Genomic DNA, 23,289 nt, shown 5'->3' with positions numbered 1-23,289 from the left:
TTTGTTTTGTCAAGCCAATCTTTGTGCCTCACATCGAGGTCCCGAACTTGCACGAGTTAAGGCTATTTTTGGGGTGATTTAGATTTATCCTTTTTGTTCTTTGCTAATGTAATGGACGTCTAAGACTATCAATTGTACAGTTTTCTTTTTGATGTTGGGAATATGTCCCTATTATGTATTTGCACTTTTCTTTTAAGTGATATATGATTATGGCCACGTGCATGAAAGTTTTTCCGTTCAGATCTTCACAGCTCATTGGACGATGTATATTACTATTGATTGGTTTCCGCTAGCCCTTTTGTATTGTATTATTGTTAAACAGGCCTTTGGTAATCACGGATTACTGGCCAGTTACGATGCTCAACCCATAGCAGCGGGTTTGGGTCGTGACAGAATGGTATCAGAGCACGAGTTATACTGCACACACGGGTCCAAATGAGCTATAGGGTGTCCTAGAAAAGTAATAGGGCATTTCATGAGCATACATAAGTATGTACGGACATGATGTGTGCATATGAATTGACATACATGAATATGAAACCATCTTTCCTATGTTTATTATTACCATGTTTTCTATAGTGAAATGGAGAATGCAAAAAATACAGATGAACCAGAATCGTCCGAAACAAGAATTGCTAGGTTGGAGAGAATGGTTGAATTATTGATTGAGACTTTAAGACAGCAACAAAACCAACAGCCCCCACCTCCTTCTCCACAACTGGTACAACCAGAATTAAATGCCAATGATGATGTGATTGCCTTGATACAAAAGTTTAACAAAATGAAGCCACTGACATTTCATGGAGGTCTTGAGCCACTGAAGGCCGACGCATGGGTCCTAGAAACTGAAAAACTGTTTGAAGTGTTTCCATGTGCAGAGGCACATAAAGTGTTATTGGCTACTTTTACCCTACAAGAAGAGGCTAGACGATGGTGGATGCTTATTCGTGATACAAATAATGCTATGACTTGGGCACAGTTTAAAGAAGCTTTCTACGAAAAGTATTTCTCCCAGTGTGTCCAAGACCGTATGGTGACTGAATTTGAACAACTACAGCAGGGCACCATGTCAATAGCTGAATATGAGTCTAAGTTCACCGAGCTCACCTGGTACGCACCACACATGGTGGATACCGACTACAAAAAGGCTAGGAAGTTTGAGGGTGGACTTAATGTGGAAATCCTGGACTGAATTAATGTCTTGAAATTACTTAAGTATGTGGATGTCCTTGACCAAGCCATTATAGCCGAGGCAAATATGGCAGCATTGAAACAGTCTAAGACACCGGCGACCGAATGGCGGGGTAAGAGACAAAGTTTTAACTTTAAAAAGGGCTGGAACAGTTCATCCAACAAAAAGCAAAACACAGGGTCAACAACCAGTTCTAGCCAAGGCAATAACTCTATACCGCCTTGTTCAGAATGCGGCAAAAGACATAGAGGGGTTTGTTATAGAATCTCTGGGGCATGTTACAAATGTGGCAAGGTGGGCCATATAGTTAAAGACTGTTCTCTCGCTTCTCAGAATTTCAGTAAACTCGTAGCAAGTGCTGCAGCATCAACTGTTACACCAAAACCTAATTCCAAAGCCACCGGGAAAGAACCTTTGAGGCAAGGCCGAGTGTTCGTACTTGTACCAGGAGATGTGCAAAATACCGAGACAGTTGTGTCAAGTATACTTTTAATTTGTGCTCAAAGTGCTTATATTCTGATTGATTCAGGGTCTACACATTCGTTTGTCTTGCATGCTTTTTCACGAAAATTAAATAGACCACTGGAACCCATGAACTATTGGTTAGTTGTATATTCACGCGGGGGATCTATGAATTGTGCTTATGTGTATCCTGCATATGAGATTGTTATTGAGGATGTACTTTGATTTGTTGATTTGCTACCTTTGAATCTTGATCATTTTGATGTAATTTTGAGAATGTATTGGTTAACAAAATATCATGCCTCCATTGGTTGTGTAACGAAGCAAGTTATTTTTCGTCCACCTGGATTGCCTGAATTTGTGTTTAACGGAGTTGGTGTTCTACCTCCCCTATACTTGATTTCATCTATGAAAGCATTTAAATTGATTAAAAAGGGGTGTAAAAGGTATTTATGTTGTATATTGATTGTGCCTACTAATGTTAAAGCTAATGTGGACAGTATTCCAATAGTCAGAGAATTCCCAGATGTCTTTCCAGATGATTTTCTAGGGGATTTGATTAACAGGGAGATTGAGTTCACCATTGAGGTGTTGCCGGGTACACAGCCAATTTCCAAAGCTCCGAGAATGGCACCTACTGAGTTGAAAGAATTGAAAATTCGGTTGCAGGAGCTATTGGACAAGAAGTTTATTAGGCCTAGTACATCACCGTGGGGCGCTCCAATTTTATTTGTGAAAAAGAAGGATGGTTCATTAAGGCTTTGTATTGACTACTGTGAACTAAACAAGGTGATAGTGAAAAACAAGTACCCGTTGCCTCCCATTGATGACTTATTTGATCAACTACAAGGTGCTCAAGTCTTTTCCAAAATTGACCTTAGATCTGGATACCACCAATTGAAAGTCAAAGCTGAAGACATTGAAAAGACTGTTTTCTGAACGAGGTACGGACATTATGAATTTCTTGTTATGCCTTTTGGAGTTACTAATGCATCTGCTCCATTTATGGACCTTATGAACAGAATTTTCAAACCGTTCCTCGATGAATTTGTGGTTGTTTTTATTGATGATATCTTGATTTATTCCAAGAGTAAGGAGGAACATGAACATCATCTGAGAATTGCTTTACAGACCTTGAGAGAACATAAACTATATGCAAAACTAACAAAGTGTGAATTTTGGCTTGATAGTGTTATGTTTTTGGGGCATGTGATTAGTAAAGATGGCATTTCAGTTGATTCACAAAAGATTGAAGCAGTGGTAAATTGGCCTAGATCGACTAATGTTACTGAAGTTCGGAGTTTCTTGGGTTTACCCAGGTATTACAGAAGATTTGTGAAAAATTTCTCCAAAATTGCTTTGCCGTTGACTCAGCTAACACAGAAAGGGGTACCATTTGACTGGACGGACCACAGAGAATCAGCTTTTCAAGAATTGAAGACTCGACTTGTGACTGCACTGATTCTGTCACACCCCAAACCCGCCCCTAAAAGTTTGGGCATGACCTCTTTAGAGACGGACATGTAACCTGGTAATTTAACATACGGGGCCTTATCGGAAGCACAAAAATAAATAGATAAATAATAATGAACAATTAAACTCCATTGAGCTACTCCTACATGCCAGGATCTCATTCATCACATGCATTATACCGGATAAATAAAGTCTCAACTATATCCCAGAGTATGTACATACGCATTTACAGTTCCAGCCCTAAAGTCGGGCGTATACAAAAACAAACATGAAAGGTATATACAACCACTTTAGATGGACACTCATAAGCAAACCAACATCTTGACAACTTAAGAAATTAAATGACTTAAACGGTGCCTGGACATATGGGGGTTGACAAAAAGAAAGCAACGTCTTGGCTAGGACTGACTGCCTGATTGGTGACCTACAGAAACAGACATAACAGAGGGTGAGCCGGGCTCAGTGAATAGTATGATACATAAATGCACAATTTAAACATAGTACATAACAATGCATAAATAAATGCGAAGTTCATGTAGTTAATCTGTTCCTGTTTTCATTTCATATGGCCTTAGGCCTAATCCTGCAACATAAACACAATGGCTATAAAGCCTTTGAAACATGGTGGCACGAGGCCCTTGAAACGTGTGGCACGAGGCCCTTGTAACTTGTGGCACGAGGCCCTTGTAACTTGTTGGCATTGAAGCCCTTGAAAGTGGCATAAGCCCTTGAAAATGGCATGAAGCCCTTGTAAACATATTGGCATTAAAGCCCTTGAAAATGGCATAAAGCCCTTGTAAACATATTGGCATTAAAGCCCTTGAAAATGGCATAAAGCCCTTGTAAACATATTGGCATTAAAACCCTTGAAAATGGCATAAAGCCCTTGTAAACATATTGGCATTAAAACCCTTGAAAATGGCATAAAGCCCTTGTAAACATATTGGCATTTAAGCCCTTGTAACATATACTTGAAACATACCTGAAACACATACTTAAATTTATAACATACGTGAACTTGTAACATGCTTATACTTGTATTACACTTGAACTTGTAACATACATACACTTGTAACTTATTTATTTAAACCACGGTATTAGTACCCCCGGGTAAGGGCCATGTACTAAGGATATCATGAATTCATTAATTCAAACGTAACATATCATAACTAGAGCATTTCTTGATTATTTAGCCTTGTTGGCCTTTAACTCTTACATGTATTGGCATTAAACTTGTTGGCATTTAGCCCAACATTATCATAGCAAACTTATTTCAGAGTCTTACAGAATTCCAGAATCATAGGAGGGTTGTTTCATTCTTTCTCTTACTTATGTACCTTCCTTGAATCATTTACATAAACATATAACATTTATCTTCCTTGAACCATTTATATACATATAACATTTATCTTCCTTGAATCATTTAGATACATATAACATTTATCTTCCTTGAATCATTTACATAAACATATAACATTTATCTTCCTTGAACCATTTATATACATATAACATTTATCTTCCTTGAATCATTTACATACATATAACATTTATCTTCCTTGAATCATTTATATACATATAACATTTATCTTCCTTGAATCGTTTACATACATAAGTAACAAAATTAACAGAATACTAATGGCAAGCATTAGAGGTGGTAAAGCGTACTACTACTCACAGTGTTTAGATGCTAGGTCCGTCCCTGCAGATAACCCTACACAATTCGATTCAACAACATTTAACACAATTCGACATAACCCCACATAATTATTACTATCCAAGATAATCCACACTATTTAACATTATTTAACTCAATACTACCAATTATAATTCCACATAATTCAAATTAATTTGCTAAGACTCAATTCAATATTCCATAGCCAAGTTTACATCATCCACATCGTCAACAAACCCTTCCCCCCTAATCTCCTTTCTCATTAAGACATGATTCACCGTGCTCACAACAAAGTTCATTCGCAATTTTAAACATAATTTCCAAGTATCACCAAATTCCAATTAAATTTGTATATACATGATTCAATACCTCAATTTCATTATTCTACTTTCGATTTGGGTTAAATCTTTAGTTATCATCTTTAATCAACCTAGGGTTTCAAGAAAATATGGAGATTTCAAGAAATAATCAAACTTATTAACCCAACACTTTTTATTCCAACTTTTCCATTGATTATACACCTAGGACTCATAATTCACCATTTTAACCCATTAATTAACTCCCAACATCTTCAAATGAAGAGTATTCAAACCCTTACCTCAATAATCAAGCAAAGAAGTGAGCTTGAGAAGAAGCCTTCACAAATCCAAGTTCTAATCGGGTAAAATCATCGATCCTCCCTTGTTCTCTATCCTTGATGCCAAAAACCATGGTGGATCGTGAGCAAAGTAAAGGGATTCAAGGATTTGGGGCTAGGGTTTCGGACTTAGGCAAAGAGGAAGGAAGAGGGAAGAAGAAAAATATGAGAAATGATCCAAAATCCCATTTTTAAAGCTGTTGTCCCGAAAAACCCGCTATTCCCGCTCGAGCGTCCCAATTCCCGCTCGAGCGGGCCTGCTCCCAGCACGGATTTCAAAACTTCAAACAGGTATAACTCCCCGTCCGGACTCCGTTTTAGGTCGTTCTTGTGTCCAAATTGAAGCCCCGAAAATAAGCTTTCCAATGGTTCTAACCTCACATCCAAATTCCAAGTGTGGAACAAGAAAAGGGCAAAAGAGTGACGGTTGGTCGTAAACGAATTATTCAAATTAAAGTTTTTGATCCAATCTTACTTTACCATCATATTATCATCTCAATCAATACTCCAAAATAAGATAAGGAGGTTCTAAATACACTAATAAAAATGTCCAAAAACGAACCTACGTGCCTCAGAAATTTAAACTTAACCAGGAGACCCGCTCGAGCGCCCAACCTTGCGCTCGAGCGTGCAGACCAACAAGGTAGTTCGCTCGAGCGTCTAATCCCCCGCTCGAGCGGGAAATCACAACTCGCAGAATCTCAGGCCGCCTGCAAAATTTGCTGGGAACCCCAAAATTACGCTCGAGCGCCAACTATTCTGCTCGAGCAGAGGGAAAATTCTCAGGTTATTTGGTAAAGGTCACCAATCTAGTTTCAAAGGCATAATCCAACGGATAATTCTTCAATTCCAATGGCAAGCACATTAACCCCTAATTAAATAAGGATAACTTTCTATACGCACTTTGGGGGCATTACAGATTCTCACCTTACCCTCAGGTACAGATGGATTTACTATTTTTAGTGATGCTTCTTATGAGGGTTTGGGATGTGTGTTAATGCAGAATGGTAAAGTTATTGCATATGCTTCCCAACAACTGAGGCCACATGAAAAGAATTGTCCAACTCATGACTTGGAACTTGCCGCAGTAGTATTTGCACTAAAAATTTGGCGCCACTACTTATATGGGGCAACATGTGAGGTGTACACAGATCACAAGAGTTTAAAATATTTCTTTACACAGAAAGAGTTGAATATGAGACAGAGGAGATGGCTAGAATTAATAAAAGACTATGACTTACAAATCTTGTATCATTCGGGGAAAGCTAACACGGTTGCTGATGCACTCAGTAGGAAATCAATTGGGAATTTGGCATGCTTACTTACCGGGCAAAGAGAATTGCTACATGATCTTGAGAAATTTGAGGTTGAAATTGTTGTGCGAGAACAAGGTGAGACATTAGCTGTTATTTCTCCCCAGCCGGCACTTATTGAGGAAATTGAAGAGAAACAACAACAAGATGACTTTTTGAAGAAGATTATTGATGAACGGGAATCTAAACCGAGGCCGGGATTTGTTTTTGAACATAATGTGCTGAAATTTCAGGGTAGATTGTGCGTACCAAATGATGTTAAGGTAAACAAGCGAGTTTTGCAAGAAGCTCACAGTTCAAAACTTTCTATTCATCCGGGGAATACAAAAAATGTACCAAGATCTGAAGCTAAATTTCTGGTGGCCGAGAATGAAGAAGAAATTGCTGAATTTGTGTCAAAATGCTTACAATGCCAACAAGTCAAAGCCGAACATCAACGACCTGCGGGTTTGCTTCAACCCTTGCCAATACCGAAGTGGAAGTGGGAGCATATCACTATGGATTTGATTGTTGGATTGCCTTACTCCAGTAGAGGTATGGATTCAATTTGGGTTATTGTTGATCGATTGACTAAGTCTGCTTATTTCTTACCTGTCAAAACAATTTATAATGCGGATAAGTTGGCTACAATTTATATTAATGAGATTGTTAGATTACATGGAGTGCTTGTGTCCATTGTTTCTGATAGGGACTCGAAGTTCACATCAAGATTTTGGCTGAGTCTGCAAATGGCATTGGGTACCGAATTGAGATTGAGTATTGCATACCATCCTCAGACAGATGGCCAATCAGAAAGAACAATCCAAACTCTGGAGGACTTACTACATATGTGTGTACTTGATTTCCAAGGGAATTGGGAAAGTCATTTGCCTTTAGCTGAATTTGCCAACAGCAACAGTTTTCATTCGAGTATTGGTATGGCGCCTTTCGAGGCTTTATATGGCAGAAAATGTCAGTCTCCTATTTGTTGGGCAGAAGTTGGAGACGGGCCTTTACTTGGGCCTGAAATTGTGCATGAAATCACAGAAAAAGTGAAATTAATTCAACAAAGATTGAAAACTGCACAGAGTCAACAGAAAAGCTATGCAGATGTACGAAGACGAGACAAGGAATATGAAGTAGGCGATCATGTTTTTATTAAAGTAACACTAATGAAAGGACAGACTCGCTTTGGAACCAAAGGTAAGCTAGCACCGAGGTATGTTGGGCCGTCAGAAATTATTGAAAAGATCAATCCAGTGACGTGTCAAGTAGCAATCCCTCCCGAAATGGAACACATGCATGATGTTTTTCATGTCTCGATGTTGCGGGACTATCTACGGGATCCTTTTCATGTTATTGAACCTACCCATGTGGTGTTGAGTGATGACTACACTTATGAAGAACAACCTATTCAGATTGTAAATCGACGAATCAGGAAGGTAAGAAATAAAGAAATCTCGTTAGTGAAAATGGATTGGCAAAACCATGGTGGCGTTTACGCAACTTGGGAAAGAGAAGACAACATGATGAAAAAATATCCTGAGATATTTCCTCTGAATCCGGTGTTCTTCCAAAATGAAGGTAATTTGAGTTTGGAGGACCAAACTCTTTTAAAAGAAGGAAGACTGTGACAACCCCGATTCATGGTTAACGCTAATTCATGATTAAGAATACTAAGTAAATGATTAAGATGAAATCCTAGATTAATTATGTGAGTGTGTTACTTTAAATGCATTCTTATCTGTTAGATATGGAAAGATCTGTTCATGTTTTGATTTTAATTTGCAAATTGAAAGCCTTATCAGCAACCAATTCAGAAATTGACTTGTATTATATGCTAATTAGGAATTACAGAAATTTGTGGTAGGTTTAATTGAAGTTCAATTTAGAGTAATTAAATTAGAAAATGCTAATTAATTTAGCTTAAGTTATTTACATGTTTGCCATTAAGTGGGGTTTTACAAGACCATTTCTTTTTTTCACCTTATACATGTTTGACACCATCCATTTTCCACCTTCTTGCACAAAACGTGAGAGAGAGAGAGAGAGAGAGAGAGAGAGAGAGAGAGAGAGAGAGAGAGAGTAGGAAGGAAATTGAACTCAACTAGGCAATTGCTTGAAATTTAGAGGAAATTGAAGAGGACTTGGAAGATTAGGCTTCCACACTTGGGAATTCAAGACTTAAGGTAGGAATTTGCCCTTTTAATTGTGAATTAAAGTTTTTTAATGCATGGGTTCATGGAAATTAGAGGCTAAAATCAAGAAATAGCCTAAAGAGTAGATTTGAGAATCAATTCATGCATGCATGTCCATATCATGGAGTTTTGAAGTTGTGTTCATGAGATTTTCTCATGCATGTCCTAGATTGAGCTTAATTATAGGAGATCATCATGTTTTCTATCAATTTGCCAAGTTTGATTATGTTTCGAAGTAATGAAGTTCAAGAGAATTCTTGCATGTTATGTTCTTGCAATGTTCATAAAGTTTAAGTTGGGTTTTTGCACAATTGGCATACTTTAGGGCTTGGATTTTGATGATTTGATTTTTTAAACCATGATATTTTATAACTTTCTAAGTGTTTTCTAGAATTTTGGCCCAAAAGGATGTGTTTGGAGGTGTTAAACCCATGGTTTGAACTTTGGGAGCAAATCTGGAAAACCCAGAATTTTGCTTCCACACTCGAGCGAAGCATTGCACGCTCGAGCGACCACCTTCATTTTCATACTTTCGCTCGAGCGACAAAAGGTTGGCTCGAGCGTAAATTGCATGCTCGTAGGTGTTGGTGCGTCTAGAAGCACGCTTGAGTGATGAGAGTTGCGCTCGAGCGAAGAATTGTGTCTTACGCTCGAGCGAGCGTCGGGCGAAGATTTCATGCAACTAGAACTTTTCACATTTTTTGCAGACCGCTCGAGCGAAGGAGTCTACGCTCGAGTGACCACTCACATTCGGTATGCTTGCTTAAGCGAAGGAAGCTACGCTTGAGCGAGACCCCTGTTTTCAGCAAATTTTGAAAAGCATTGGCAAGTGCATTTTTGCATCCTCATTTCATCCTAGGAATTCCTGGGCCATGTTTAAGACATCATAATGAGGTTAATGAATTAAAACCACACCAACACAAGTAGACAGAACAAGTTACCAATTCCCGATGTGTAATCTAGTATACGTTCGTTCTGTAACTGTGTAGGGTACGCGCCTCAAGGAAGCTGAATAGCCTGTTTACAGCCCCGTTATCTTTGAGTAACAATGTTGTAAAGATATGTTCAAAGTGTATTATCTTCTGAATGATAAATTATATTGTTTCTGAACGACTACTTTTATCGATCGAATGATGATCCTCTTTTGAATTGTATTCCTGGCATCCGCAGCATATTGTTATTGTTATTGTTATTGACATCGCTATTGTTATAGAGATCTCTGTCAGTTCCAAATCTTGGAACTATTGTTATTGTATGATGGCCATCAATTGATTGTTCGGTCTTTAAGACCTAGTGTATTGTTGCTATTGGATGTACCACGTATGACCAAAAAGAATATGATGGATCGCATTGATTGAATCGAATGATTGATTGACAAAAGATATTGATCGAAAACGTTCTAATACTAATTGATCGTTTTAAAGCTTGAAGGACATCATTCTTAACCGCTTTACACATTTGTTATTCACTGGGCTATGGCTCACAGTTTATATATCTATATAGGTGGCCAAGCACCGGACCAAAGCTAAAGGCGCCGGCCCAAGCTTTTGTTTTGTCAAGTCAGCCTTTGTGCCTCACATCGAGGTCCGAACCTGCACAAGTTAAGGCTGTTTTTGGGGTGATTCAAATTTATCCTTTTTGGTCTTTGCTAATGTAATGGACGTCTAAGACTATCGATTGTACAGTTTTCTTTTTGATGCTGGGAATATGTCCCTATTATATATTTGCACTTTTCTTTTAAGTGACATATGATTATGGCCATGTGCATGAAAGTTTTTCCGTTCAGATCTTCACAGCTCATTGGACAATGTATATTACTATTGATTGGCTTCCGCCAGCCCCTTTGTATTGTATTATTGTTAAACAGGCCTTTGGTAATCACGAATTACTTGCAGGTTACGATGCTAAACCCATAGGGGCGGGTTTGGGTCGTGACAAATATATACTATGTGTATCATCACCGTTAGGGAGATCTATGCTATGTTCAACTGTTTACCCTGCGTGTGAAATCTTGCTTGAGAAGGCCACATTATATGTTGATTTGTTGCCCTTAGATATGACTCATTTTGACATTATCTTGGGTATGAACAGGTTATCTAAATATTATGCAACCACTGATTTTACATCTAAACATATGATATTCCGACTTTCAGGACAGAATGAAATTTATTTTAAGGGGAGAGGTGTAGTTCCCCCACCATACTTAGTTTCATAAAAGCACGTAAATTGATTAACACTAGTTGTCAAGGGTATTTTTGATATTCCAATTGTGAAAGACTTTTCTGATGTGTTTCTGGAAGAGTTGCCAGGACAATTAGTTGATAGATAAATTGAATTTGTGATTGATGTGATGCTTATTACTCAACCCATATCCAAAACTCGGTATCGAATGTCAACTATTGAAATGAAAGAACTAAAAGTGCAATTGCAAGCATTACTTGATAAAGGGTTCATTCGACCAAGCATATCACCGTTGGGTGCACCTGTGTTGTTTGTGAAGAAGAAAGATGGGACACTTCATTTGTGTATTGATTATCGACAACTAAACAAGGTAATTATTAAATATAAATATCCTTTGCCTCGATTGATGATTTGCTTGATCAGTTACAGGGGGCTCAGGTATTTTCAAAGATTGACTTGAGATTGGGGATGCCACAAATTGAAAGTTAAGGCTAAAGACATAGAAAACTGTCTTCCGAACCATATATGGACACTATGAATTTTCAGTTATGCCATTCGGAGTTACCAATGCACATGCAGCTTTTATGGATTTGATGAACCGAATCTTTAAACCATTTACGGATGAGTTTGCTGTAGTTTTTATTGATAACATTTTGATTTATTCAAAGAATGGGGAAGAACATGAACAACACCTTAGAATAATTCTAACAAACCTTAGAATAATTCTTCAAACACTAAGGGTAAACAACTACTTGAGAAACAATTGCTTGAATTAGGTTACATTTTTGGGCATGTTATTAATAGAGAAGGGATATCTGTTGATCCACAAAAAATTGAGGCAATTGTTAACTGGCCTACTCCGACTAATGTAACAAAAATCGTAGTTTTATGGGTTTGGCAGGTTACTACCAGAGATTTGTTAGAGACTTCTCTAAAATTGATGTGCCATTGACACAATTGACCTAAAAGGGAGAACCATTCGTGTGGACTGATCAGAGGGAATCCGCATTTCAAGAACTGAAGACGAGGTTAACTACAGCTCCAATTCTTACCTTACCATTCGGTACTAAAGGGTTTTTAATTTTTAGTGATGCATCTCATAGAAATTTGTGTTGTGTTTTAATGTAGAATGGCAAAGTAATTGCTTATGCATCCCGACAACTAAAACCACATGAAAAGAACTATCCAACACATGATTTAGAACTTGCTGCCGTTATATTTGCATTGAAAATTTGCTACCACTATTTGTATGGGGCTAATGTGAAGTGTATATAGACCATAGAAGTTTAAAGTATTTCTTTACACAGAAAGAACTAAATATGCGACAAAGGTTTTGGCTTGAACTGATTAAAGATTTTGACCTGTAGATTCACTACCATCCGGGTAAAGGTAATACCATAGTTGATGCATTGAGCAGAAAGAGTACGGGACCCTCGACTTGTCTGTTTACTGACTGAAAAGAGCTTTTGCAAGATCTAGAAAGACTTGAGATAGAAGTTGTGTATTATGGGCAGGACAGTATTTCGGCCACAGTGTTCTCACAGCCAGCCGTTATTAAGGAAATTAAACAAAAACAAAGGAAAGATCAGTTCCTGAAGAAAGTGTGCGATGATTTTGAAACTAAGCCTAAACCGAGATTCTTCATCAAAGAACAACTATTGAAATTCCAAGGAAGACTTTGTATTCCTAATGATATAGAATTGAAAAGAATAATTTTAGAAGAGGCTCACCAGTCAATGTTTGCTATGCATCTGGAGAATACCAAATGTACCAAGAATTGAAACAAGTGTACTAGTGGCCAAACATGAAAAAAGAAATTGCCGACTACAATTCCCTCCAATGGCAACAAGTGAAAGCTGAACATTAGAAACCAACAGGTTTGTTTCAGTCTCTTCTTATTCCCGAATGGAAGTGGGAACCTATAACCATGAACTTAATTGTCGGTCCACCACGAACACCTAGAGGTAAGAGTGTTATTTGCGTTATTGTTGATAGATTAACGAAATCTACTTAGAGATCTCTGGTGTTGACCTAGGTGATGCCTTCGCTTGACTTATATGGTCCCTTTATTAGACCTATATGGTCCATTTGTTATGCCTTCGAGCCCTTCGTCACACATTTGGATGTACCACATATAAATATGATTTGTGAACTTTGATACAACAAGTGCTCACTTATGTTTTTCTTTGAATTCTTGTGATATGATTTTGTACAATGATAGAAATCATTCATTTAACCTCTTTATACTAGTATTACTCAGTGGGCTTTAGCTCTCCCCCGTCCCTTGTATATATATATATATATGTTTGTGTAGGTCAACAAATGGAGTGTCAAGTGTAAAGCAACCTCAGGAGTCCACCATTCAGTCAAGCCATTTTGGAAGTGCCTCCGTGATGGGGCGATCTTGGACTCATTGGAGGCAAGTTATGTCAACCACGTGGATCAAGTTACTTCGTTTTGTTTTCTTTTATTTTTGGAACTTGTTGTGTATGGATAATTTTGTACAAGTGTGCTAAGATGTTTTGACATTCTATGTGTCTATATCTATGAGAAGGTTGAAGTTTAAATTTAATACGGACTTTCATGTATGCACTGCTCGATGTACATGTTTATATTTGTATATTGCTTCTGCAACGTCCCAATATCATCATTATTATCAGTTTGTCTTTGAGGCCGAAAGTAATCTTGGATTACTATCCGGTCATGGCCTAAGCCTCTTGGGGTGGGTTCGAGTCGTGACAAGGGGAGTTAGGAAACCTGCTTACTGTTGGTAGCGTTTACTTACAACAACAATTTTCATTATAGCATCGATATGGCACCGTATAAAGCCTTGTACGGCAGGAAATGTAGATCTCCAATCTGTTGGATAGAAGTTGGAGATAGAGTTTTGCTTGGTCCCGAGATTGTGCAAACGACCACCAAAAAGATTAAAGTCATTCAACAAAGGCTTAAAACTGCACAAAGTGAACAAAAGAGTTATGTAGATCATAGAAGAAGGGCTCTTGAGTATGAAGCCAGTGATCATATGTTCATTCGTGTGATTCCAATGAGTGGCTTGTCAAGATTCAGTAATAAGGGCAAGTTGTCACCCTGATATATTGGGCCATTTCAGATTTTGGAAAGGCTAGGTCCAGTTGCATTTGGAATTGCTCTACTGCTAGGGATGGGACTAGTGCATAATGTGTTCCACGTATCGATGTTGAGGGGTTACCTCCGAGATTCGTTCCATGTTATTGATTATCATCGGATAGCTCTCGACGATAATATGGAATATGAAGAAAGGCCAATACAAATCATCGATCGACAAGTGAAACAACTGAGAACTAAAGCGGTTTCCATGGTTAAGATAGAATGGAAGAAACATTATGGTACGGAAGCAACTTGGGAGAAAGAAGATGAAATGGGGCAAAAGTATCCGGAGTTATTTTTGACATAAGGTAACGCAAGTTTGGAGGACCAAACTTCTTGAAGGGGAAAGACTGTGACAACCCCGTTACATATTATGCTTTTAATCATTGATTTTGAATGTTATTCAAGTGCTTAGTGAGAATTTGAATGCTAATTATGTGCTTAATATAATTTTTGAATTTATATCTGTTAGCCGTAGGAAAATTTGTTATGATTTCTATTATAATCTGAAAAGGTCTTAATGGTGTCAAAAATCGAAATTGATTAGTTTAATATGAATGGCATAATTTTTAGAGTCTAATAAGAAGTTTAATTAAAATTTTGATTTGAATTAAATTAATTAGATTAAATCAATCAAATTAAGCCTCAGATTAATTAATCTAAGCTTTAATTACTTAGCTTAATCCTTAGTTAGTTAATTAAGTTAATCTAGTCTATAAATATGAAGGAAGTGTTGATTTAGCTCATTATTCACTCAACAATTCTAAAATTTCATCTTAGAGAGAGAAAGAGCAAGTTCGAGAGAGAAAAACAAGAAAACTTGGAACATTGGTTAGGAGATTGTGGAATTGTGAAGGAGAGCTCAAAAATTGGCTAGAGAAAGCTTGATTCAAGAGCTTAGGTGAGCTTTTGAACCTTAATTCATGAGTTTAAGTTAACAAATGTGTATTCAAGAAGTTATAAGATTAATCACAAGAGAATGGTCTAAAAATGAAGAATTTGGGGCTAGATCATATATGCATGAATAATTTTGTTGACTTTAATCATTTTGAGCATAATATTGTTATCCATGTTTGAATTGAGGATCATATCATACATTCACTCAAGAATTAAGTTGTTTTGAAGCTAATCTCTATGTTTTGTAAGCTTTGGAAAGGAATTTGGAGTTAGATGTTACATGCATAATCATTTGAGTTTGAATTCATGAAGTTTGACCTTGAGTTTTGAGAGTTGGTTTTGTATCCATGTTTATAGAAGAGTTTTTAAGTGTTTGGGAGGTTGTGTATAAGCCATGCAAGCTTTTGATTTGAAAATACATGTTTTGAAGTTCAACTATGTTCTGGAAAACTCAGAATTCGACCGCATCGCTTGAGCGACTGGAAAACCCAAAATTCGATCAAATCACTTGAGTGAACAAACTATCGCTCGAGCGCACATCTTTTACATCTAGTATTTTTGCAGACATTTGTAGTTGGCTCGAACAACTAAGTTACCGCTCAAGTGATCGCCTTTTTATTTTGCACCTTGGCTTGATCGATCGTCAAGCCTAGATTCGGACAGTCCAGTACTTTTGCAAACCATGTGGTTCGCTTGAGCGACTAATCTTGCGCTCGAGCGAAGTGTTCTATTTTAGCATATTTTGAAAAGACATATTTCTGATCACTTATGTATTCTCATTCCTTTCTGAACATTATTAAGCATGAATTGAGCATCCTAAATGAATTAAAGAGTTAGAATGAAGTCTATGAGAATTGAATAAGTTAGAGAATGATTCAAATGAACAATGCGATTCAATGTGTATATGTTTATGAATTGTGTAGGATCATCCGCAAGGACATGTCAGCAACCGAATCACTGTGAGTAATATCTTAAAAAAGATATTTTATTATTTACTCTATTTTCTAAATGTCCTAATATGGTTAGTTTTTCCGAATCTATGATTTTACAAGTATGAATGAGTTTCCATCTACCTGATTAACATGATATCTGCAAATGTGTTTGATGAAATACAAATGTATGTGATGAACCTAAGGTTGTTTTGTATATCTGAAATGGATCCAAGGTTATTCTGTAAATTTGACAAGATGGACCCAAAGTTGTTCTGAATATCTAATAAGTTTGAATATTTGTTATGTGTTGACCCAATGGTGCTTATACAACTATAATTGATTTGACCTGAGGTCATTGTACCCGTGGTCATTCCAACAAGTATGATCTATTCTGCTCTGTATCTCTGTATATGTTAGATCCAATGTCGTTCTGTCATGTATTGGACCTGAGCTAGTTCCGTTGTGATATGAAATTAATATGATGAGAATGATTTTACTTTTACATTAGATCTCATTCATATAACCTCTTTACTCTGATGTTATTTACTGGGCTTTCGCTTACTCTGTATTTATATGTATATGGGTGAGTAGCGGGATGTCTAGTCCCAGTGAACCTGTGAAGTTTACTGAGTTTCGTGGAGTCAGCCAAGGATTGCCTTACGAATGAGGCTTTTGTCTTTTGATTTCTTGTTCTCTTTTGTTGGTCATGTTTGACCATGTCTCTATATAAGTTTTTGTTTTGAATGTTAATGACATATGTATGATTTTGGACATGTGAAATCTCTTATATATGTATGGGTGACTTATTAATATATAAAAAGTTATTGTTTATGCCATTTGTGCACAACCAAATTGGATAATTCTATTTCCGCCTCTGACTCCATATAATTGAATATGATTTAATTACTATCTGGGATCGTATATAATCTCATGATTACTGGCCGATTATGATCTAAATCTCTGAGGATAGATTCGGATCATAATAGAGTCCAAATTTAAATCCATAAAAATAAAAAGAATAAGAGATGAATATAAAGAGAAGCATCGAGAGAAGTTTATTCCTAACAAAAATGGCCCCATGGTTCATTGGGATGATATTCCCACTTGTAAGAGATCTGCAACTGTGTCAGTCCATTTATGAGTAATGTATACAAAAAGGATTTGTTCTCCCCATTATTGAACCTGTAAAACTTGGTATAACGGAAATGACGTCTATCATAACAATTATATCTTGCAAACGACATATAATGAATTTTTGAATTCTTTATATGTTTAAAAGTTTCCAATGCCAGTTTGGAATTGAGTTTATAAAACAATTTTTGAATTTTTGAGTTTTATTTTTATTTTTAAATGTATAATTTAAATATATTTAAAAAATAAAATCTTTATAATTTTTTTTTAAAATTCAATAAACATAAAAAAAATTCAAAAATGTACAACAAAAATATGTATTTAGTGAAAATTTTTAAAAAATTTCACAAATTTTCTAGTTTTTCAGTGTATATTGAGATTAAGTGGACAAAAAAAAATGATTAATTTATTTAAAAACAATTCACTAAAAATCAAAAAATATGAATTAAAAACTCTTAAATTATTTTTAAAAACTGTAAAATCAAAATATTTAATGTTTTTCGAAATAATTGTTAAGGTACGATAATGAAATCGAATTTTTCTCTCTCATATATAAGAAAATAGTGTAATTTTTTTTTTTATTTTTAAGTATGTGTAGCATACTAGCATTATTGAATTATTTAGAGGTGAATTGAAGACTTAACTCCTTTACACCAACGACTCACATTCAAGTCCAGAAGATATCAACATCAAGACACGAGGTTAAGTCCAAAATTTTATTTTATTTTTTTGAAATTTTTTAATTTTTAATCATGTGGGATTGTTGAAGATGTTTCAAACTTAATTGTTCCTTGTGTTCCTTGTCATGCATTGATTTCTTATCAATTCCTTTGAGACTTTATATTCTAACATTTCCTTACAATTGTTACCAATTGATACACATACATATACCATGTGTCAAATTTGGCACAAGGTCTAGTTATAGTGAAATATGTCATGTCAACAAAGTTGCCATGAAACATTGTACATCTCTCAACGAAATTTTCAAAAATAAAAAAAATTAAGAAATACCACAATTAACTCTACAAAAAAAAAAAAAAAAAGCACAAAAAAATATAAATTTTATGACTTCGAATGGACCACGAAAAAAAGAAAAAGAAAATATAGGAAACAAATTTTCTTTTCTTTGTTTTTTTGTTTTTGTTTGTTTGTTTGTTTTTTTTTTTTGTGTGTGTGTGGCAGTGTTGGAAGAGTAATGGTTGAAAAATAGTGGTTGAAAGAATGATAATTAATCTAAGCAAAACTAGTTGAGCCAAAGAATAGCAACCTGATCATTGGAAAAACATTGTTAAATTATTCCTCAAAAAAAAAAAAAAAAAAAAGAAAAAAGAAAAAAATTGTTAAATTATAAATTTTTTACATGATTCATTGCTAAATATAACTTTAGCTATTGAATTTAGCTAGTGACCATTGGAGAAACTCTAACACTAAAACTGATCCATGATAGCTAAGTTGATATGAATGTAGTTTTCTCTTTTTGTTTCACCTTCTTTTTTTTTCTCTCTTTTAAAGACTACTTGTCTCCTAGAAACATCATCTACATAAAATATAAAATTGTTGCCAAAAACAAAACAAAAAAGAAAAAAAAAAAGAAAAATATAGTTAGTGCTCATTTGGCTAAGATTTTGGGACTAAAAAATCACAAAAAGATAAAATAAGTTATATAACCCAATAAGACAAAATACCACTTTTTACCCATAATCATTACTTTTTTTCTTTTACAAAAGTCAAAAAAACCCCAAAACAAAAATCAAACGAGGTTAAAAAAGTCTCAGGCTTAAAAAGTTGGCTATATTAGCCAATGTGCCATTGCCAACCCCAGCCTTTGGAAAATTACACTACTAGCTCTATATTCATAAGTATTTGTAAAATATATCATTGGATTGTCTCTTAGTTTTTTCAAAATCTTTCTATTAATTTTATATTTCATTAATGTTTCACAATGTATAATGAGATGATTTCTAACTAATTCGTATGCTGCTTAGCATCAATAAGATTTACTTAATTTTATTTATAGAATAGATGTATGTCATTTCTTTTTATTTTTATTTCAAAAATAAAAAGTACACTTACATTTTATTTACTAGATATTGTCAACCAACAAAATAGCTTTACTAATATTTCACAACTTTAGAAAAGAATTAAAAAGAAAAAAAAAAAGAAACTTATTAGATTTATTTGTTTGTTTTTTTTTTCTCATAAAGTTATTTTTTCACAAACCTCATGTGAGAAATTACTCTCTATCAGTAATGTACCATTTCTTTTTTCCTTTTTCTTTTTTCACACAATCACATTGGTCTCCCTAGACATAATTTCTCTTCTAGGAAAATGTTTAAAACCTATAAAAAATTTCTCACAATGTGACCTACAATGATGTGACATGATACATATAAACTTTTAGTTTGTCATTCCACAATTGTGTAGAGTCTATATCTCTTGTTACATCATTGTGGATTGAATTAATAATTCAAATTGTAAGTCTCTAATACTAGTATTCTGTTTCCGCCCATGGATATAGTGTCCATTCCTTGATTCTATGCTTCTAAAACTCACCGCTGGCATTTAAACTTTGAAAATTTTCTTAGATACTTGTAAGATATCACGTGACATTATTCCCCCACATCACGCAAACTTATAGAATCTAAATAAAAAACAAATAAATAAAATAATAGCAGGATGCTAAGAAAAATGAAGTGTAGATTAAGCGTCCAAGAATGAAGTTTAGATTAAGGGTAGATTATTTAATTGCATCATTTAAGTGTCCATAATAACTTCAGCAGAGACAAGAGCTTGTTTTCATGCCATACTCTTACTACCACACCACTCATAATTAAAATTAAACTAGCAAACTTGTTGAACCCTCAATCCTTAATAAGCATGTCTCGAACAAAGATACAATTTGCAAATTCACTGGTGTGGCTGTCATCAAAGAAGAGATATTGACATCTGTTGTCACATGGTGTAGAGTTTGGGATGCAAGCTAGTTTCCCATTTACATAGCCTCTGCAACACGGATCTTTTACATCTGTAAACCCTACACAACACAACACACATGCAAGAGACGAAAATAGCTACTTTACGGCGAAATGATGTTAAAAAAAAGAAAAAGAAAAAGAAAAAAAATAATAATGACCAGAAATCAATTATTTGTCAATTGAAAAAATAATGAAAAGAAAAACAGTTACCATATTTTTCAGTGTCTGCCAATACATCTTGAAGAAGATCATGGCTGTTGGCCAGAGTGAGGGTAGCATCAGGATGATCATCCTGGATATTTTTTAGTGTCTTAGGAAGTTGCGAGTTGTATGGCATGATGTTTCGATTCATCCGCTCATCGCACTGCCCATTTCCTGTCGTGTTTATCACCGACGGCAAGCATCCCAGAGGACCTATGTTGTTCACCACTAGATTTCTGGCTCCAATGTTATATAGTGTCTTGCAATAATGAAAACATTAAAGGATGGTTACGTTAGACTCTAATCCAATCCATAGCCATGGAAGCTATCATCTTTCACACTTAAATTACAGTTGATCATCGATTAATAGCAATAATATCGTGTTAAAAATCAACAATCTGATTTGAATGCAATTAGTTAAAAGTTTACCTGCAAATAGCATTGAAACTGGATTAAGAGAGAATTTGCAAAATATTCAGGGTCGCTGTGGTTGTTAAAGTTTAAGAGGTAGTCATTGGCCCCCATGGAGATGAAAAATATGGAATTTGCAAGATACTCAGCGAGCTCTTGTGGATCTTCAATCATACATGGCAGATCTTCCTGGACAGTCCTGTTAAATGCCTCAATCTGTGTTTGCAAACTCCAGCAATCTTTCTGAGAAACCAAGAGGAATTAAACTAGGGAGAGGCTTCTCTCCGGTCCACAGTGGACTGGAGCATGCTGTTGGACCCGTGGGACTCACTATGGATCCCGTTTCGATTATCCGAACCGTTGAATATGTAGAATTCGTCGAGTACTTCATGTGTGCAAAATATCATATCGATCGGATATCGGTAGTCCTTTGATCGGAATATATTTTTGTCAATGGTAATATGATTTTAAAAATAAAATTATTAACAAAAATGTATTCCGATCAAGAGGCTACCTATATCTGATTAATGTATTTTTTGTACGTATGAAGTACTCGAAAAACTCTATGTAATGAACAATTCAGATTATCGAAACGAAACCGGTGGTGAACCTCACGAATCCTACAACACACTCCAATCCACTATGTGGATTGCAGAAGAACCTCTCCCATAAAGTAACGTTAACAATGGTTGGGTAAATTGTAAATATATACATATATTAAAAACAAAAAGTCCGAAAAAAAATACAGATTTAGAGGATTCACAAGAAGCAAGAAAAGTTGAAAATATTTCACCTCGGTTGGTTTGGTGTTGGGGGAGATACCACATCCAGCAGAAGCATAATTGATGCCGCCCATGGTGGTCTTCCTTTGTGCTTCCATCAAGCTCAAATACGGAGGGGGTAGTGAAAGATTATATAATATCGCTTCACGAATCACATCACAACACAGAAAATTGAATTTAAAACATTTACTACTTATAATGAGAATAAAACATAACAAAACCAAACCAAACCAAAGGGAGAGTACAGTTTACGGTAGTTAGTAATATAATACCAATGAAATCGGCAATAGTTTTTCCGTTGGTAAAACGGCCAGTGGGGGTGTTGTTGAAATCAATGCCATAAGGCAAAAAATTAGCCCTTGCGGCATTGTCGATGTAATTGTTGTTGCCGGCATCAACGGTCGAGTCCCCAAACACGTAGAGAGCAGCAACCGAGTTGGAAATCGGAATGGCTGAAAAGCACGATGAATCCAACTTAGAACTTTCATCAGAATTGGCAGAGAGAAAGAGAAAAAAGAGAAACACAGGGGTAAGTGCAGCCATGCCAATCTATGGTGGGGAAAAATAGAAGAGAATGTGAAGAATATGGAACAAGATGGGTCTGGTATTTATAGACAGCCAGATAGTCTGTAAACCCAAAAACAGATAGTATGAGAAATTGAATATTAGAATATTATAAGAAATTACACTTTTTGCCAACTAAAATTTTTGAATTTTTTAGTTTTATTTTTATTTTTAAATGTATAATTTAAATATACTTAAAAAATAAAATCTTTATAAAAAAAATTTAAAAAGAATTCAATAAATACTAAAAAAAAATACGAAAATGCATTAGAAAAAAAAATGTATTTAGTGAAATTTTTTAAAAAATTTCAAAAATTTTCTACTTTTTCAGTATATATTGAGATTAAGTGGATAAAAAAAATTGATTAATTTATTTAAAAACAATTCACCAAAAATCAAAAAACATGAATTAAAAACTCTTAAATTATTTTTGAAAACTGTAAAATCAAAATACTTAATGTTTTTTGAAATAATTGTTAAGGTAGGATAATGAAATCCTATTTTTCTCTCCCATGTATAAGAAAATATATATATATTTTTTCTCTTTAAATTATGTGTAGCATAATAGCATTATTGAATTATTTAGAGGTGAACTCAAGACTTACACCAACGACTCACATTCAAGTCTAGAAGACATCAATCAACATCAAGACACGTGGTTAAGTCCAAAATTTTATTTTATTTTTTTGAAAATTTTTAATTTTTAATCATGTGGGATTGTTGAAGATGTTTAAAACATAATTGTTCCTTGTGTTCCTCTGCCATGCATTGATTTCTTATCAATTCCTTTGAGACTTCATATTCTAACATTTCCTTACAATTGTTACAGAAGAAGCACAAAAAAATATAAATTTTATGACTTCGAATGGACCACGAAAAAAAAATTAATAGAAAATATAAGAAACAAATTTTCTTTTCTTTGTTTTTTTTTTTTTTTTTGGCAGCGTTGGATGCATAATGGTTGAAAAATAGTGGTTGAAAGAATAATAATTAATCTGAGCAAAGCTAGTTGAGCCAAAGAATAGCAACCTGATCATTGGAAAAACATTGTTAAATTATTCCTCAAAAAAAAAAAAATGTTGAATTATAAATTTTTTACATGGTTCATTGCTAAAATATAACTTTAGCTATTGAATTTAGCTAACCATTGGATAAACTCT

The 23,289-nt window shown here is 35.1% G+C and overlaps 3 protein-coding genes across 3 annotated transcripts; 2 read left to right on the top strand and 1 right to left on the bottom strand.

Annotated features, from left to right (window-relative positions):
• The first annotated feature begins 583 nt into the window (after positions 1 to 583).
• Positions 584 to 1,192, top strand: LOC145802411 (uncharacterized). Its single transcript, XM_082895122.1, has one exon. The coding sequence runs from the start codon at positions 584 to 586 to the stop codon at positions 1,190 to 1,192; it is 609 nt and encodes a 202-aa protein (XP_082751248.1).
• Positions 1,193 to 1,258: 66 nt separating this feature from the next.
• Positions 1,259 to 14,543, top strand: LOC145802410 (uncharacterized). Its single transcript, XM_082895121.1, has 4 exons — positions 1,259 to 1,304; positions 2,166 to 2,402; positions 6,702 to 7,012; positions 14,220 to 14,543. The coding sequence occupies exons 1-4, from the start codon at positions 1,259 to 1,261 to the stop codon at positions 14,541 to 14,543; spliced, it is 918 nt and encodes a 305-aa protein (XP_082751247.1).
• Positions 14,544 to 19,892: 5,349 nt separating this feature from the next.
• Positions 19,893 to 22,147, bottom strand: LOC114276815 (GDSL esterase/lipase At1g71691). Its single transcript, XM_082894140.1, has 5 exons — positions 21,838 to 22,147; positions 21,577 to 21,707; positions 20,802 to 21,026; positions 20,382 to 20,631; positions 19,893 to 20,230 (listed from the first exon to the last, which is right to left on the bottom strand). Exons 1-5 carry the CDS (start codon positions 22,106 to 22,108, stop codon positions 20,058 to 20,060), a joined length of 1,050 nt encoding a protein of 349 aa, XP_082750266.1. The 5' UTR covers positions 22,109 to 22,147; the 3' UTR covers positions 19,893 to 20,057.
• Between the last annotated feature and the right edge of the window lie 1,142 nt (positions 22,148 to 23,289).

Source organism: Camellia sinensis, chromosome 11, assembly GCF_055761805.1.
Source record: "Camellia sinensis isolate YWXY chromosome 11, ASM5576180v1, whole genome shotgun sequence".
In the NCBI taxonomy this organism is placed as follows: Eukaryota; Viridiplantae; Streptophyta; class Magnoliopsida; order Ericales; family Theaceae; genus Camellia; species Camellia sinensis.
The sequence above is the reverse complement of the archived record's forward strand: the minus strand, read 5'-3'. Positions and strand labels throughout refer to the sequence as shown.

Coding starts and splice junctions, on each gene's coding strand:
- LOC145802411 (XM_082895122.1), top strand. CDS start 584: ATGGAGAATGCAAAAAATACAGATGAACCAGAATCGTCCGAAACAAGA.
- LOC145802410 (XM_082895121.1), top strand. CDS start 1,259: ATGGCAGCATTGAAACAGTCTAAGACACCGGCGACCGAATGGCGGG. Junction 1,305..2,165: donor ACCGGCGACCGAATGGCGGG/GTAAGAGACAAA, acceptor GTATTCCAATAG/TCAGAGAATTCCCAGATGTC. Junction 2,403..6,701: donor ATTTGTGAAAAAGAAGGATG/GTTCATTAAGGC, acceptor ATTCGGGGAAAG/CTAACACGGTTGCTGATGCA.
- LOC114276815 (XM_082894140.1), bottom strand. CDS start 22,108: ATGGCTGCACTTACCCCTGTGTTTCTCTTTTTTCTCTTTCTCTCTGCC. Junction 21,708..21,837: donor AACTATTGCCGATTTCATTG/GTATTATATTAC, acceptor TGATTCGTGAAG/CGATATTATATAATCTTTCA. Junction 20,231..20,381: donor GGCAGACACTGAAAAATATG/GTAACTGTTTTT, acceptor TGTGTTGTGTAG/GGTTTACAGATGTAAAAGAT.